Here is an 18976-nt window from a genome sequence, read left to right on the forward strand (position 1 = left end):
TTCCTCTGGCCTGACCGAAGAACCCTCCTCCACTAGGCTTTAGAGATCGGATGTTTTTACAAGGACAGCTGCCGGGCACTGAGCATCCCCTGTGCCCAGAACGCTTTCTGGAAATTACCTCCTCGATCTTCGCTAAAACTGTATGATGTTCACATAGTCCTCACCATTTTAAAGATGACACAATGATGCTTAGGGAAGTAAGTCCCACAGCCTGCCCACTTGAGAATAGGCAGGACTGGAGATTCAAGCTCAGGCTTGTGTGCCTCAAAGCCCGGGGGTCTTCTCACACTCTGCCAAAGACGTGAACCCCGTTCAGGCAGGGGTTTGCCATACGCACTTATCTTTTCATGGTCACTCCTAGATCCAGAGAATTTTAAAGTTGAAACATATTTAAGAAATCATTTAGGGGCGCCTGGGTGGCGCAGTCGGTTAAGCGTCCGACTTCAGCCAGGTCACGATCTCGCGGTGCGTGAGTTCGAGCCCCGCGTCAGGCTCTGGGCTGATGGCTCGGAGCCTGGAGCCTGTTTCCGATTCTGTGTCTCCCTCTCTCTCTGCCCCTCCCCCGTTCATGCTCTGTCTCTCTCTGTCCCAAAAATAAATAAACGTTGAAAAAAAATTTAAAAAAAAAAAAAAAGAAATCATTTAGTGTTAGTGACTCCTAATAGAACCTAAGAAATATAAGAACATAGCCACACAGAAGGAAGGAATGAAACAATTACATGGAAGAATGCACACAGATTATAGACATCTATAATAAAAATGTAAGTATATCTTTACAAGCTTCCATGGCACATTTATAAAAATTGATATACTGGCTACAAAGAAAGCCTTTTTCTGCGGCTGAAACTGTACTGTGCACAATATATCCTCAAGCTGCATTATTTTCCGCTACACGCACTTGATGTTCTAGCCAAAAAAACAAAAAAACAAAACCACCAGTATTTACCATGACCTAAATATGGCCTTATCTTTCCCAACTGAAACACCTTTCTTTATTCATACTGTTTCTGAGACTTGAGATGACTTCATCCGCTATCTTTCTAGGGAACTCCTAAACATTTTTCAATCCTGTCTTAAATATGGCTGTTCCTAATCCTCACGATAGGGCATGATACGTTTATTAGAAGAATTTGTACCTCAGCTTTAACATACTTGTTGGTACCCACCTTTAGAGGACAGATTTGGGGGGTGGGGTCTCGCCTCCTTATGAATACCACAGCACTTAGCACAAACCTTATACACAAAACAGCACTCAGTATACAGTTGCCGAATTTAATTCTGAGTTACTTACTTTGCCTTGGTGCAGAGTGGAAATAAAAAAATAACAATTGTAGATAGGCAGATTTGAGTACATTCTAATATAAAGCACTTGGTCTCTTACATCAGTTACTCATTCTGTACCTTAAATATGCCTGGGTTGAAATTTTAGCATTCTTTCTGTCAGTTCATATGAACTTTCTAAGCTAAAGTAAATAAATTTATGAATATGCTGAATCAGGAAATATGGTTTTTTTTAAGTAAAAAAATGTTTTTAAAGGAGAAATGCCTAATTGAGTATGCATGCCAACAACACAGTACAAGAAAAGAGGGAAGAAAAAAAGACACCCACTATAGCATTAGTTTTGAGTCTAAATAGATTTTTCCATTTATTTTGTGACTTTCTATTAAGGCAATAATTTCTAGCAAGCAAATTTTCTCAAAAAGCATCAAATAAAATTTTGTTTGAACCTCTCATCGTATGCCAGACACAATTAATCACTTTTCTCTAATGTAGCTGAGCTGCTTAATGATATTAGCTACACAAGAGGAAAGGAAAGTTAAAGGAAGGTGCTAAGGTCACCCTTTGTATTGGTACAAATCTTTACAGTTCTACAAAGCACTCGCATTGACATGATCTTATTAATATTCCTTATATGCCATCGAGATAAGTATTATTGCCATTCCCATTTTACAGATGAGGATATAGAAGTCTAGAAAGATAATTTTCCCAATAGACATATGTTGGGAGAAAAAAGGAAGAAAAGAAGATAAAAATGTATCTCACAAAGGGTAAAGATGACAGGCTGAGCAGAGGCATTTGTTTTTCTCTTTCCTTTCCAAAATGCCATTCAAATGGCAGAAAAGATTCATGTGTTGTAACAGCAACTATAAAACAAGAAAGCATACAATCAGAAGGTTAATTTTTTGAGGAATTTTTGGATATTAGAAAGTTTATGCTGGCAAGAGACCACAGCAGAAGAAATCACCAAAACACACTACTGCACAGTTAGAAGAATTCTAAACTCAGAAACCACAGGTACAATGAGCAGGAGGAGGTGCTATCAAGTCAGAATGGTCATTAATGTCAAGGACAGGACTGCCTACAGAACAGTAAGGTGGGTCCCACCCCATCTCCTCCAGAGGCCAAGAGAGCAGCTGGTGGGAGATTCAACATGTCTGTCTCAACTACTGACAGATGAAGCAGGCAAATGTTAGGTAAAGATACAACAGACTTGAACAACTCCATCCACAACCTTGATTCAACAGATAAAAGTCCCTGTACCCAGTTATCCGGAATGAACATTTTTCTGTTCTGCTCACTTGGAATGTTGACAAAGACTGTCCATATACTAGGCAACAGCATAAGTTGGGACAAATTTCTAAAAGTCAATCTCACAGATACCATATTCTCTAATTGTGATGTGACCAGATTAGAAATGAACTTGGGCCAGACATCTGAAAATATAACTAAATAAAGCATGGGCCAGAGAAAATATCATAATGACAATGTTTAAAACTACTTAAAGCCAAATAATAATAAGACAGGCTACTCTTGAATATTGATTTTTAAAAAGTCCTCTAAACAAAACAGTCACATGTAGAATTCATTTAATAAAAATAGAAATATATTGGGATGTCTGGGTGGCTCAGTTGGTTAAGAGTCTGACTTTTTATTTTGTCTCAGGTCATGATCTCACGGTTCATGAGTTCAAGCCCCACATCAAGCTCTGCATGGGCAGCATAGAGCCTATTTGGGATTCTCTGTCTCTCTTTCTCTCTCTGCCCCTCCCCTGCTTGCAAGCTCTCTCTCTTAAAAACAAATAAATAAACATTAAAAAAAATAGAAATATATCATAACCAAGTTGATCCATCTCTGGAATGCAGGGATGGTTTAACATTATATAATCTGTGAAATTTATCATACTGACAGAGTATAGAAGGAAAGCCATATGTTCCTCTCAACAGAGAGAGACCATGCATTATATAAAACTCAATACCTGGGGGTGCCTGGGTGGCTCAGTTGGTTGAGTGTCTGACTTTGGCTCAGGTCATGATCTCACGGTTTGTGGGTTCGAGCCCCACATCAGGCTCTGTGCTGACAGCTCAGAACCTGGAGCCTGCTTTAGATTCTGTATCTCCCTCTCTCTGCCCTTCCCCCTCTCATGCTCTGTCTCTCAAAAATAAATGTTAAAAAAAACTCAATACCTGATTATGATTAAGAAATAAATCTCTTGGCAGACCATGAATAGAAGAGGATTTGTCAACATGATAAAGTACACATCCAAACACTTGCAGCTAACTTTATTTTTTTTAGCTAGCTTCATTTTTAATGGCAAAGTATTAAAAGAATTTCCTTTAAATCAATAACAAAATAGCATTGCCTCTATTAAACATTTTACTGGAGGTCCCCACCAGAGAAATAAGAAATTAAAAAAAAAAAAGACCATAGGTGGGGTGCCTGGGTGGCTCAGTTGGTTAAGTATCTGACTTCAGGGCAGGTCATGATCCCACCCTTCCTGGGTTTGAGCCCTGTGTCAGGCTCTATGCTGACAGCTCAGAGCCTAGAGCCTGCTTCAGATTCTGTGTCTCCCTCTCCCTCTGCCCCTCCCCTGCTCACACTCTGTCTCTCTTTGAAAAAAAAGCACTAAAAAAAAAAAAGGCATTGGGTGTCTGCGTGGTTCAGTTGGTTTAGCTTCTGACTCTTGATCTTGGCTCAGGTCATGATTTCATGGTTTGTGAGTCTGAGCCCTGCATCAGGCTCTGTGCTGACAGCATGGAGCCTGTTTGAGATTCTCTTTCTCTCTCTGTTTCTCTCTCTGCCCTTCCCCTGCTTTGAGAGAGGTACTCTCAAAATAAATAAATATTAAAACAAAATTTAAAAATTAAAAAAGGTATAAGAATTGGAAAAAAGAAAAACTCAAAATGGTCATTATTCACAGATGATATATAATTATGTACTTAGAAATTATAAAAGTTCCCATAGGCAACTGATTTATATTAATAAATGAGTTTAGCAAGTTGCTTGGGTATAATACCAATTGTGATTCTAAGCATTAGCAAAACAAAAAAATTAATTTAAAAATATAAACAAAACTTACAATACCAAATGATAACAAGATAGCTAGGAATACATCTAAAATTAAAGATGTACAAGACCTTTATGTAGAAAATTGTAAAATTTTATTGAAAAACTTTAAAGAAAATCTAAACTAATGTAAAGCTTATAGTATGCCCATGGATAAAATGGCTCAACATTGGAATGTTAGTGATTTCAAATTGATTTATATATTCAATACATTTCTGATAAAAATTTCTAAAGGATTTTTCAAGGGAAATTGGTAAGTTCAAATTTCACAAAGAAGAGCAAACGTCTAAAAATAGCTAACACACTCCCAAAGAATAAGTAGAGAGATTTCAATAAAGGGCTCTACAACAATTGATTACCAGTATGAGGGAGAAATAAAATTACCCCCAATATTCACATTATTCACACATTATTCCTATGGAAAAAATTCAGTTCTAAGTGTATCAAAGACATAAAGGCAAAACTTTAATAATTTTATAAAAGAATATAGAATAATATCCTTATAACCTTGGAACCAATAATTTCTTATGTAAGACACAGAAAGTGTTAATATACGATGACTGTTAAATTCAAGCACGCTAAAACTGAGGACTTCTGTTTATCAATAGATAGTATGAAATTTTAAATTCAAGGCACAAACTAGAAAACATTACATGGAATAATAAGCAAAGGATGCATAATCAAAATATATAAATAACTAAATCAGTAGTGAAAAAGAGAAGAACCACATTAAAATCAGGAAACAGACATGAACAGGCAACTCACAGGAAAAGAAACATGAATAGTTTGTATCCATGTAAATATCACACTACAGCAATAGTTGTTCATCAGAGAAATGTCAACCAACATACACTAATAACATGTTATATCTAATGTACCAACAAAAATTAATCTGTCTGATGATGCCAAATATTGACAAGGAGGTAGATAACTGAGAACACTTAAACAGGGCTAGCAGAAGTGAAACCTTATACAACCACGTTATAAATCAATTTGATATTATCTTGTGGAATTAAACACATACTGTCTGACCGACTAATTCAACTCCAAAGTATACACCCTAAAGGAATCCTTGCACATATATGTGAACAGATGTTTTTTCTTTTTCAATATATGAAATTTATTGTCAAATTGGTTTCCATACAACACCCAGTGCTCACCCCAAAAGGTGCCCTCCTCAATACCCATCACCCACCCCCCATCAATCCTCAGTTTGTTGTGAACAGATGTTTTGAATTGCTCACAGCAGCATCATTTATAACAGAAAACAAACCAACCAAGAAAGAACCCAAATATCTATCAACAGAAGAAAAGATAGTTTATCATAGAGAATACTACGTAGCAGTGAAAATGAATGAACTATAATCCTTGTGTTGAATAAAGGAAAACAAGATACTATGTTTATATAACTCAAAACCAAACAAAGTCAAACAATATATTCATTAGAGATACATATATGTATGATAAAATTACATATATATAAATATTGCATATATATTATAAAATTAAATATATATATATATATATATACACACACACACACACAATATATATATATTCAAGGCAAGAAAATGACAACCATATTTTCTCTGAGAGAAAAGAAGAGAATGGACTGGGACACTAGCATTGAGAATGTTTTATTTCCTTAGTTGGGTGGTAGGCTCAGAGGTATTTGTTTTATTATTTTGCTTCATAACTCACTTGTATGTTACATGTATTTTCCTATATATATTAAATATTACACTTTTTTTAGAAATAAAAAGGAGACTAAAATAGGTTCTCAAAGACCACCTCTCCCCACAAGGGCTGGCCTTATGATGGAGTTCAACAAACCTTCAAGAAGACGCTGATTCTTCTGCTTTTCAAACTGTTTCAAAGCATGCTAAAAGACAAGAAACTTTTGAATTTCTTTCACAAAACTAGCAAAATCCTTGTCTAGCACAATAAAAGAGAGCCATGAACAAGAGCACTCATTAAAAAAAAAAAAAAGCCCAAAATTCAAAATAAAATATTCACAAATCAAATCCACTAGTGAATTTAATGAATAAATCACCACGATTAAGATAGATAGTTCCAAGAATGTAAAGAGAATCCAACATTAAGAAATGTATTAATATAGTTCACTTTTTAAGTAGATTAAAGGAGAATACCACATCAGCACTTCATGAAGGTAAACAACGTTTAACCAAACTCAACAACATTCCTGATAAAAACTTAGAAGGGAAGCTGTCACTGGATAAAACTAATCCACCTACGACATCTGGCAGGCCTCACACTTAGTGATGAAATATTAGCTTTCCCATTTAAGTGTGAAAGACGAGAATGTTCACTTTCATTGCTCTGATTTAACACTGTATACTGGAAGGCCTAGCCATTGAATGAAGACAAGAAGTAGAGATAAGAGGTACCAGGTATCAGAAAAGCAGCAGCAGAATTGCCATTATTTGCAAGTTGTAGGCACATTCACACATACATATGTAGGCATATACGAACACTCACAGACACACATAATACACACCCTTATGCTTAGAAATGTGTAGGAATGGGTCCGGAAGAACAAATGCCAAACTGTTAACAATGGTTTCATCTGGGGAGGAAGGAAGGATTGGGAAGGGAGTGAGGGTAAAGAGGAACGTTTAACTTATGCTTCGCATTTCTTGAATTTGTTTTTATAACAATAGTTTTCCTAATTTAAAAAGAAAATTCAAAATGTTGAAAGTCATACGGCTGGACATGGTAGACCCAAGGCTCAAACTCAGGTGTTTCATTGCCAAGTTAGTTCCACACGGTTGGCTTTTCATTTTAGATATCAGAAAGCTGGAGAAAGGTTGAGCCACTGAGAACTGTGCACAAAGAATCAGTAATTATGGGCATTACACTGATACTTCATTTCTATTTGCCACAAATAACCCTCCAGGGACTAATAATAATGGCTAGTTTTTTATAAAGGCTATCACTGCTTACAAAGCAACTCTACAGGGCTGCCTGGGTGGCTCAGTAGGTTGAGTGTCTGATTGTGAGTCTCAGCTCAGGTCACGATCTCACAATTTGTAAGATTGAGCCCTGCGCTGGGCTCTGTGCTGACAGCATGGAGGCTGCTTGGGATTGTCTCCCTCTCTCTTCCTCTGACCCTCTCTCCCACTCACATGCTCTCTCTCTCTAAAATTGAAACAAACAAAGCAACTCTACATTCATTATTTAAATTATTTTAATCCTTAAAAAGTAATTTCAATAATCCATGAACATGAAAATGTCCCACAGTGTAATCTAAATGACATGTCGTTAAAGATAAGATTCTTATTAAGACTGTAGATACGTAGGGGTGCCTGGGTGGCTGGTTAAGTGTCTGACCCTTGATTTCCACTCAGGTCATGATCTCATGGTCATGAGATCAAGTCCTGTATAGGGCTCTGCACTGGGTGCAGATCCTGCTTACGATTCTTTCTCTCCTTTTCTCTCTGCCCCTTTCTCGCTCCTGCTCTCTCTCTCTCTCTCAAAACAAAAACAAAAACAAAAACAAAAACACAACAAAGACTGCAGATATGTCATTTCTGGAACTTTCAAAAGCACACAGGAAACTCCAACCCTAGGGATCCAGGTAACTGATAAACCTTCTCCCACCACATTCCCTCACAGTGTATGCTTCTGTAATCTGAACAAAGCTTTGTTTCCAGAATACGTCATGCTCTTTCTTATTTCTGGGGCTCTGTAGATGCTTTCCTTCTTCCTGGAATGTCCTCCCTCCCTCTTTTTCCACTTAAAATGCCTACTCATGGGGCGCCTGGGTGGCTCAGTCTGTTGAGCATCTGACTTTGGCTCAGGTCATGATCTTGTGTCCGTGGGTTCAAGCTGCTGCATCTGACCCTGTGCTGACAGGTCAGAGCCTGGATCCTGCTTCGGATTCTGTGTCTCCCAGTCTCTCTGCCCGTCCCCAGCTCACACTCTGTCTCTCTCTATCTCTCAAAAAAAAAAAAAATGCCTACTCATCTGTGCAGAAAAGAGTTAACATAGCAGACCTGAGTGCTCTCCTTTAAAAAGATCTGCTTATGAGGTTGGTCACTGACTGATGTTTGGAAATGGATTTGGGGAGGGTTCCCACCACTCCCAGAGCTGGTAAAAGTGGCTAACTGTGCATATACTGTACTAATAATAAGGGTTTATGCTGAACACCGTATCTAGCAATCTGGACTGTTGGTACACGGCAGGCAAAGGGTGCTTATGTGGCCAGTCCCCCCAAAAACCCTAAGTGCTGGGTCTCTAATAAGCATACCTAACTGACAATATTTCACATGTATTGTCACAACTCACTGCGAGGGGAATCAAGTGTGTCCTGTGTGACTCCACGGGGATAGGACCCTTGGAATGTTGCCTGGTTTCCTCCAGACTTTACCCATGGAGTTTGCTCTTTATCCCCGCCCTAGAGTGGATCATAGCTGTAAGTGCAACCACACGCTGAGTCGCTGAATTGCCGTTAATCACTGAACTTGGGGATTGTCTTGAAGGCCCCCCAAGACACAGCCCTCCAAGCCTCAGTACAAACACGACATTGCAGAGTTTCTCTTCCCTTTGTTAGGCAGGTTGCATTGCTTCTTTACCCCTTTGCCTCTGCTCTTGCAATTAAACAGAATTTCATATTGCATGATCATTAACTGTTTGCACTCTGGGCCCTTTTAAAAGTGTAAGCTCATCAAAGACCTTATCTTTTCCTTCTTTCCTCGGCATCCAGGTGGCACATCCTGGCAGCACCTGGACAGTAACTGTAGTGACAGCCAATCAGTGCTGTTGACTATGTGCCCAACACTGTAAGTAGGAGCTCTGCACATCCTATCACATTTAGCCCTTCCAACCACCCCTTAAAGGAGCTACTATTATTATTCTCATTGTAAAAATAAAAAAAAAACACAGAGGTTCTAAGGTTAAATGAATGAATGAACCACCCAAAGAATATATCATTCTAGCCCTTAAGGAATCACTTTGCCACATGGCACTCTAGTGCTATGGCTATTAATTTACATGCACTGTGTGCTATGAGCTTCGCCGGTGGTGTTACCTATTACATCATGTGTTATATGCAGTACGAAGTATTTTTTTTTATTATAGCGTATATTTTGTTATTATTGTTTACTGGCTAAGACAGGTCTATCGTACACAGTTTGAAAGGTACACAGGTGTACAGGGCAGTGGAAGTCTCTCACCTGCCTCCACCCCCAGCCACCCCCTTTCCTCTCCTTTGCTGTATATCCTTCCAGAGGGGGGATGAACAAGTATGTTAATGCCTTTTACACAAAGAGTAGCATCTCATACGTGTTGCTCTGCAACTTGCTCCTCTTACCTGACAAGAAAGACATCCTGGTGGTCATTTCTTATCAGTACATATAGAACTGCATCATTCTCGGGGCGCCTGGGTGGCTCAGTCCATCAAGCGTCCAACTTCGGCTCAGGTCATGATCTCACGGTTCGTGAGTTCAAGCCCCGCGTCAGGCTCTGTGCTGATGGCTCAGAGCCTGGAGCCTGCTTCGGATTCTGTGTCTCCCTCTCTCTGACCCTCCCCCGTTCATGCTTTGTCTCTCTCTGTCTCAAAAATAAATAAACGTAAAAAAAAAATTAAAAAAAAAAAAGAACTGCATCATTCTCTTTGATCACCTGCCTTGTGTCTCTTATTGAGGGACATTTAGGTTTTTGCAACAGATGGATAATGAAAAGTGGTTCAGAGAGCATTCTGCACACTTAGAGTGGATTTACATGGTGAAGTATTAGAAATGGAAAAGCTGGGTCAAAGGGCTATTTATCGTTTATTTTTAATGTAAAAAATCGACTTTAGAGTTTTAATTTAAATTCTGGTTCGTTAACATGCAGTGTAACCATAAGTGTGCAATACGGTGGTTCAACACTTACATACACCACAACAGAAATTATTCATAAAGCATAACATTTGCTTTTTTAAAAGGTATAATTCAGTGTTTTTTTTTTAGTACAGTTACAAGATTGTGCACCCCTCCCCACTATCTAATTCCAAAATATTTTCATTGCTACAAAGAGAAACCCTGTCCCCATTGTATTTAATTTTAATTTTTAATTTTGATAGGTTTTTCCAAATTGCTTCATCAAAGTTTAAAAAAAAAACCAAAAAACATTTTTGACCCACTTCTAGAACTGTGTCAGTTTCTAAGTTGCCTTTCCTTCCCCCTCCTCACATACAACAGTATCTCACTGGTCTTATCTGAGGAGGTTAAGTCCAAATTCAGGAAAGACAAGGCACACTCCCACCCCCACACACCATTCTGCTGCGTCCTGCAAAGAAACTGGATCCCGGCATGTTTCGCACACGGACAAAAGCCCCAAAAGTCCAGCTTGACTTCGTGGCCCTTTACATTCTTTAGGGAATGCGTGCAATCTCTACAAGTGAACGCGACCACTCTCCTAATTCTGCCAAGACTAACGGCATTCTAGTGACCTCAATGTTTTTACAAGGGCCTAAGAACCTAAATGCTCCTGCCACCGGAAAATCAAGGAAGGAACAGTCCTTCCCTGTGTTTGTTCTCAAACCCATGCACCAACCCCAGACCAGGTTGTTTGTCCTTGGCTCACAGTTACCGGTGCCGACAGTGTCAGCGACAGGACCCCACATAAGGCTTGCTTGGCATAAGGCCCCCTCCTCCCACCACCTGCCAGCCCCTGCTTATCTGGGAAACCGACCCTGAGCTGCTACCCAGAGTCCGCTGCGCGGCCTCCAGCCCCACGCTGAGCCACACCAGCTCAACAACACTGGGAGCACAATGCTTTCTTCCCCCTTTTTTCCTTTTCCTCATGCGTTTTTATGAACATCCACAGGGAAGATAATTAAAACCTGCAAGGAAACCAGCTGGCAGCGCAAAAGAAAATCTTGGTGACTTGGGGACGACGCCACATGTTTATGGGTGAGTTTTGTAAGCAACAGGCCTATAAAAAAAGGAGGCTCTTATAAATAAATGCCACATTCTTCAAAGCTCTGTATAAACTACATTCTTTTTGGGGAGGGAGGGGGAGCTACTGGCATATTCATGTTCCTGCCTCGTCATTTCAATTCCAACGAGGGGAAAGGCATCCTAATTGTACCATTTCCTAGGAGCACAGCAGTGATGTCGCCGAGGCTCTGCACCGGTGTGTGCACGGGTGTAGGTGCACACACACTCAGAAGAGGGACAACAAGGGAAGAGGAAGAGGCACAGGAGGGTCTTTATTTAGCAAAGCGGAACAGAACAAAGGAGCGGGAGAGTGGCACCGCGTCACCTCTGATTGGGTTTTCTGGCTACTAAGCGCATAGACCTTAACTCGAAAGACAGAACTTCTGCCTTCCTCTCCCGAGTGCTGAGTGTTGTCTGAACGGCATCAAGATTTGGGGGAGCCAGTGTAATCCCCTTTCATTTTTCATCTGCCCTGCTGACTGCAAAGAGAAACAGGGCCGCTCGCCTCTCGGCGTGTGACACCGGGCTTGAGGCACGCACATTCCAGAGTGGCCTTCCCCGGGAGCCAGCTGTGTGCAGGTAACTGAAGCCTGCCCTTAGCCTTGCTGTTAATAAGAGTAATTGGTCCGCCACTGAGGGGCTGCTGGAGCGCTGCGATTCGCTCTGCATGGGGGGGCTCCCCATACCATATGCGCATGCAGTGGTGATAGAAATATTTTCCATATGAGCTCTCCTCACACATGCTGAAGTGCTCCAGGCTGAGTTAGGCCGGCCTATTTGTCATTTACTCCACACAGTAAAAAACCAACAGGGAAGTCGCAAACTCCAGCCGCAACTAGAGGGCAATGGTCTGCTCTCAGCTTTCCAGCATCACAAACCCATTCAGTCCCTCCAGCTCCCATTCAAGACCCCGACCCCCGCACAGGCCCAGAAAATATCTGCAGAGCAGAGGACACGGGTAACTAATAGGCTAAAAGCCTGAAACAAATGACCCGTTGCCGCGCACCTCTGAGCCACATGTCTGTTTTGAACCGACCAGCGAGCCTGCTGCTGATAGAGCCACGGCTCTACCCGAAGCCTGGCTTTGGGAGCATTCTTGCTTCCACTGCAGAGAAGGGAAAGTAATCACATTAAGCTTTCAGAGCCCGCTCTGTCCTGACAATGCCAACAAAAGGCAAAGCTGTGATGTGGCCCCTGGCCTTTTTAGGAGATGGACTTTTCACTTGGCTTTTCAGAGGAAGATGAGTTCGGGAAAGAGGCTGTCTTTTCATTCATGACTCGGGCACTGATCGGTCTTGGAGACCTTTCGTCAGAGGAAAGAGCAAAAGCAGCGGACGAGCACATTCGTTGCAGGCTTGTTTGCAGGTGAGGGTAGATACACCTAAGTGCTTCCCTCTCCAGGCTACACGGTCCCCCTCCAGTCTCTTTGCCCGCATCAAGACCTGGCTCCCAGAGCATCTATGATGTTCAAAGATGTATTCAGCACACATAGGAGCTAAACCCGTAAGAATAAATCATCCTGCTGGGCCTTAAACACGCCTTCCTGCCGTAGTAGATCTGGGCATAGTCCTAGCCCTGTCATGTATCGCTATTCCTCTTCAAACCTATGACATAAAGTTAAACACAGATTTTTTTTCAAGCACATCCAGGCAGAAAGGGAGGAAAATGTGATGCGAAAGCAGTCAAGAAAAGCAATTCCTCTAGCATGCGTATCCTTTCTGCAACACTGGAGGAAAATTCTCAAAAGGTAACAGTCCCTATCGGAATCTGACACGCACATTTTTTTTTTCTTCCTACAACGGCAGGAGGAGAAACGTGCACGCTGCAGGCATCTGTCACCAAGGCCATGCCAACTCCCCAGTGGGGCAACTGTACAGACAACCTCAGAATGAGATTTTAGAAATGATGGGATTCTCCAAGAAGAAAAGAAGTCTTTCTGGAAGAAAAGGCAGAGCAAGCCTAAAAAAGCAATATAAAGCATTCCTCTTTGCACCCCATAAAAACCCAGCCCCTCTTCCCTCTTGGTAGATAGAAAAGGAAATACCGTGCTGACAAAAATACAACTTCTGACAAGATATTTTATTTGGCTTACCTCTCCCCCAGGTCTTGCTAACACTGCTGTTTGAACGTGGAGCAGTGTTAATATCAGGTAGCTGACAAACATTATTACCCAAAGTTAGAACCACCCTAGAGGAGAACTCCGTCTGCCAAGTGCTAACAGCTAGCAGATGCACTTGTGTCTCGGGATTCCAGCCCTGGAGTTCCGCTAGGCACTGCGCTGGTTCCCTCCGCTCTCCCTCACTGTACTACCCGGAGCTCCGAGCTCAGCCTCTGCTCTGAAGAAAACTGGTAAGCTGATCTCTTCATGTAATAACTTCTCCCGGCTGGGGGAGGGGACAGGAGCCAGCTGGGAGCTGGGGGGCTGCCTTTAACAGAAAGCAGAAAGGGGAGGGACAGAAATGATCAATGTGGAGTCCTGCATCTGGTCTCATTCATGAAAAGGGCCCCAAGGTAAGCACTCCGCACGCAGGGGGAAGACCCCTGCTTCATCAGGCGGCAGGGAGCTCTACAGCCGTGAGCTGGGAGACCTGAAGCCTTCCCGGTCCGGGGTCCGCTGCCGACCGACAAGCTGTCTGCCCGGGTACATTGTCAACCCATTCTGGGCCTCGGTTGGTTTTCCTCCCGGTATGATCAAGGGTTGGGTAGATGACCTCGGAATTCCCTTTTGGTTCTGATTTGAAGGCTGCAGGAATCCAGGCAGTCCAAGGCTGGCTGTGTTATCGAGGGCAGCCTCGAAGGGGAAACACGTCATAAGGGTGCTGTGTGTTCGTGCACTGACCATAGGGGCACGAAAGGATGGGAACTGAAGAAGCCACTCTGTCCCCCTCTTGCGATCTCCCTGGGGCACTGTGCCCAACCAAGAGCTTGAGGAATTCTTACAGACTGTGTAAAAATAAATGGTAAGGTGGGAATAATGAAGCCCAGGTGCTAGACGGCACTGGCAGAGAGCACGGAAAAGCGTGATGGTTTTCGAGAAATACCTCTGGGTAGCAAGCATCAGCTTGACCATCAACATGGGGCTTGGGGACAGAGGGAGCATGGGAGCAGGCTGGGCAGTGGGTCTTGCAAAAGCCTACGGTCTCCTTGCGACACACCCGAAGTGGCCTGTTATTATGAACTAACGGCTCATTGTTTAAAATAGGTTGAGAACCCACCAAGTATTAGATTCTGCTTAGCATGGTCACAAGAGCGCATTCTGATGCGGTGGAACAGCCTGGGCCCTGGAACCAGGGAGATGTCAGTTCAAACCCCAGGTCTACCACTAACTCCCTGGGGGGTCTGTGGGAGGGTATTTGAGTCCAGTGAGCCCCAGCCGCCCCACCTGTGAAATGGGGAAAGGCCACCTGATGGTTTTGACGACTATCCATGAGATCAACTAGGCCCCAAACTTGGCACAGCTCCTGATGCACAGTAAGGGCTGAAGACATCAGCTTTCTCTTTGATCTGAAATAAATATCGACATTCAGTCCCAGAAAGGAAATTAACTCAGGTTGTGGACATTTTCTTGCATTCATTAGGAAACTTCAAACCAACTGTAGTTTGTAATCACCTCGGAACGTTTATTATCTATCACTAGTCACGTGACAAATTACTAGTGGGGGGTTTTTTGGGGGGTTGGGTGAAGGGACTTAGAATCCCTTTTTCCAAGGCTAGAAGAAACAGAGAGTACGTTGGAGACAGTATCTCCAGTTAGACAAAGGAAGGATGGAATTTCTTCTCTTCTCCCTCCTCCTTTTCTTCCTCCTTCTCATTCATTATTATTATTATTGTTCAGCCTTGGGTGTGTTTTTTTGCTGCTGACCGAAGGGGCGCTGTCGTCTGCTCAACAACCTCATCAGAAATGCAGGCGTCGTCCAAGGAAGCCAAAGCTCTTGAAAGACCGGGGGGTCTTGTCCAGTCCAGGGTTTGGGAAACTTTCTGTAAAGTGTTCGATAGTAAATATTTTTGGCTTTGCAAACCATGTGATTTCTGTGGCAGCTATTCAACCCTGCGGTCCCAGAACACAAGCAGCCATATACAAAATATACACTAAAGGGCGGGGCTGTGTTCCAGAAACACTTTACTGAAACAGGCAGGAGGCCAGATTTGGCTGTAGTTTGCCAGCCCCTGGTACAGACAACTTCCCAATCGTCCTTCAACCCACTGTAATCTGGCTTTTGACCTCTGCTCCACTACAAGGGCTCTGGAATTGTCTCCAATGGCCCCTGTGTCATAAAATGCAGAGGCTAATTTCATAGGGCTTATTTGACTTCTCTGCAGCGTGAACCATGTCCTCGATTTTTGAATATGATGGTAAAATATACACAACATAAAATTTTACCATTTTAACCATTTTTTAGAGTATAATTCAGTGGCATTAAAGTACGCTCCCATGGGGCTCCTGGGTGGCTCAGTCGGTTGAGTGTCCGACTTCGGCTCAGGTCATGATCTCACGGTTTGTGGGTTCAAGCCCCGCATCGGGCTCTGTGCTGACAGCTCAGAGCCTGGACCCTGCTTTGGATTCTGTGTCTCCCTCTCGCTCTGCTCCTCCCCTGCTGACGCTCTGTCTCTCCCAAAAATAAACATTAAAAAAAAAATTCTTTTTAAAGTACGCTCACAATGTTGTGCAACCATCACCACCACCCATTTCTAGAACTGTTTCATCATCTCAGGCAGAGGCAATAACTCCCCAAGTCTCCTTCCCCCAACCCCTCGTAATCCCCCCCGCCTCTCTCTCTCTTTTAAAGTGTATGTATTTATTTTGAGACAGAGACAGCGCTAGTGGGGTAGAGGCAGAGAGAGAGAGGGAGACAGAATCCAAGCTGACAGTGCGGAGCCCGATGTGGGGCTCGAACCCACAAAACTGTGAGACCGTGACCTGAGCCAAAACCAAGAGTTGGATGCCCACCCGACTGAGCCACCCAGATGCCCCACCCCTGGTAGTCTCTATTCGACCTTCTTATCTCTCTGAATTTGCCTACTCTAGGTTCCTCATCAAACTGCAATCATACAATATTTGTGCTCTTGTGTCTGCCTTATTCCCCTTTGCGTAACCTTTTCAAGGTTCATCATGCTGTAGCGTGTATCAGTACTTCGTTTATTTTAGGCTGAATAATATTCCATTATATGCATATGCCACATTTTGTTTATCCGTTCCTTTGTTGGCAGGTGGGTGGCTTGTTTCCACCTTTTGGCTCCTGTGAAGAATGCTGCTCTGAACATGAGTGTACAAGTATCTGTTTGAGTCCCTGCCCTCAGTTCTTTGGGGCACATACCAAGGAGGAGAAGTGCTGTATCATACGGTAATTCCACATCTGACTTTTTCAGGAAGACCAAACTGTTTCCCACAGTGGCTGCATCATGTTCTATTCCCCGCAGCAATGCATGACGGTTCCAATTTCTCCATATCCTTTCCAACGCTCATTATTTTCCACTGTTCTGATAATAGCTATCTTAAGGGGTATGAAATACATGCCCTCCTTTCTGAACCACCTTCTTCCCTTAGCTCCCAGACCACCACCCTCGTTTTCCTTTGCCTCCAGTTAGCCAACATTCCTCTAACACCAAGAGTCCCAGCTCTATTCTGGGAACTTTACATAGAGTGTGCCACATGCTCCTGACAACAGCCTTATTAGATTAAATAGCTTGCTCCATGTCACAGAATGGGTGGGTGGGCAGAGCCGGTCTTCTGGGCTTCTAGGACCTAGCCGTGAGTGCCTATGCTATGCTGTCACCACCTCTCTGGACACGCTCCAGTCCCCTTGCCCCCTCCTGGGCCTACCCCCTCAATGGTTGTGTTCATGCCCTCTCTTCTCTATCCCCTCTCCTTGGGTCATGTCATTCTTTCACTGGCCTCAACCACTCTTTACGTGCCAGTGACTCTCCACATCAGTCTATGGCCAGCTCTTCCTCCTGACCCGCCAGCCCATAGATCCCGTTGCCCAGTGGATCTCTCAAATGCACTCCAAACTCAGCAGTACTAAAACCAAACTACTGGTTTCCTGACACCTGTTCTTCCTGTTTTCTCCATTGATGACGTCAGTGGATGACATCATTACCCATCTAACTCCCAGAAAACTGGGTGTCATCTTGAGCCCGCTGCTCCCTCACTTGCTTATCTAAACCATCACCTGGTCTGACTGAGTTTTCTCCGATAGATCTCTCCAGCTTGCCCATGGCCTCGGACTCCTGCTGTCGCTGTTCCCATCTGGGCCTCCATCATCTCTTCCTGACTTTTTGTAGCACAACCTGGCAAGGTCTCACGCTGGTCTTTCCCCTTCCAGCCTTCTTTTCCACCGCAACCATTGGGGTTCATCTTCCCAATGAATCTAATCCTGTCACTCCTCTAATTCTCTTTTTTCCCCCCTTTTTATTTTGAAATAATTTTGTATTTATGGGGCAGGGGCAACACAGCACAGAGTGTCATGGTATATCTTCACCCAGCTCCTTCTGATGTTAACATCTTAAGCAGCTATGGTACATTCATGCAAACCAGAACATTAATACTGGTCTGGTACTAACTAAAATAAGGACTTAGTGTTAATTTTTTCTCAGTTTCCTCTGAAAGTCCCTTTTCTATTCCAGGACCCAATCCAGGATCCCACACTGCATTTAGTCAGCGTGTCTCCTCTGTTCAGTGACAGTTTTCTCACCCTTTGTTTTCAAAGAGTGTTTTCAAAGACACTTTCAAAGAGTTCTGGTCAGGCATTTTGCGGAATGTCCCTCAATCTGGTTTTACCTGATGTTTTCTCACGATTAGACTGAGGTTACGGGTTTGGGGGAAGAACGCTGCAGAGGTAAAGTACCCTTCCCATCACGTCGTCAGGGGTAAACTATATGAACATGACATTATGGTGATGTTATTAACCTTCATTACTTGGTGAAGGTGGTGTCTTCCAGGTTTGCTCATTGTGAAGTTATTATTTTTCCTTTTCTATACCCTATTCGTTAGAAGTGAGTCAGTGAGTCCAGAGGAATTAAGCTCCACTTCCTGGAGTGGGGGGGTATCAAAGCACGTTTGGACAGATGTTAAAACCATCATGATAATTAACACATACTTTGGGGGAGATACTTTGAGGCTAGGCAAATATCCCGTTTCTCAGAGTTTTGCCCACTAATTTAAATATTCAGCAGCAGCTCTTTCCTGCAGGAATTATTACTGTAGGACCCTAAACGCTGATTTTCTGTTTCCCTCATGCCTTCTACATATCTATCAATCAGAATCCATCAGTATAGAAGATTTGTTCCTCCTCTCGCCTTTATGCATTAATCCAATCATTTATTTATTCTTCCCTGCTTCTTACAATCTTTTGATGGCTCAGGTATGAAGTCCAAACTCCTTATTATGACACTTTGCGATCTAGTCTCTTCTTGCCCTTCTAGCCTCCTCCCCCTCTCATCTGTTCACACACACTCTACCCTGCAGACATCTCCACACACAAGACATTATCCTCAAATGCCATGTGTCCTTGTGCTCTGGGCATTCATGTTAGTTTTTTTCTCTAGAATGTCATTGCCCCATCCTCTGTGGGGTTAGCTCCATCACTCTCTGCCTCTTTGAAAATTCAGCTCGAGTTGTTTATAAGCACCAAATATTGGAAGCCACCTAAATGTTCACCAATGAAGACTAAATGAGTAATTTGTGACA

At 42.8% G+C, this 18976-nt stretch overlaps 1 protein-coding gene across 1 annotated transcript in view; it reads right to left on the minus strand.

The window, feature by feature from the left end:
* The window catches only part of THSD4 (thrombospondin type 1 domain containing 4), a 194674-nt gene extending 181221 nt beyond the window's left edge, over positions 1 to 13453 (minus strand). The window contains exon 1 of the mRNA XM_047074427.1: positions 13382 to 13453. Within this exon, the coding sequence (XP_046930383.1) occupies positions 13382 to 13453 (72 nt within the window). The remainder of the gene's footprint in view (positions 1 to 13381) is intronic.
* Between the last annotated feature and the right edge of the window lie 5523 nt (positions 13454 to 18976).

Source organism: Lynx rufus, unplaced genomic scaffold (genome assembly GCF_022079265.1).
Source record: "Lynx rufus isolate CCGP_SWC_20201006 ecotype Redwood Valley unplaced genomic scaffold, mLynRuf1.p SCAF_13, whole genome shotgun sequence".
In the NCBI taxonomy this organism is placed as follows: domain Eukaryota; kingdom Metazoa; phylum Chordata; class Mammalia; order Carnivora; family Felidae; genus Lynx; species Lynx rufus.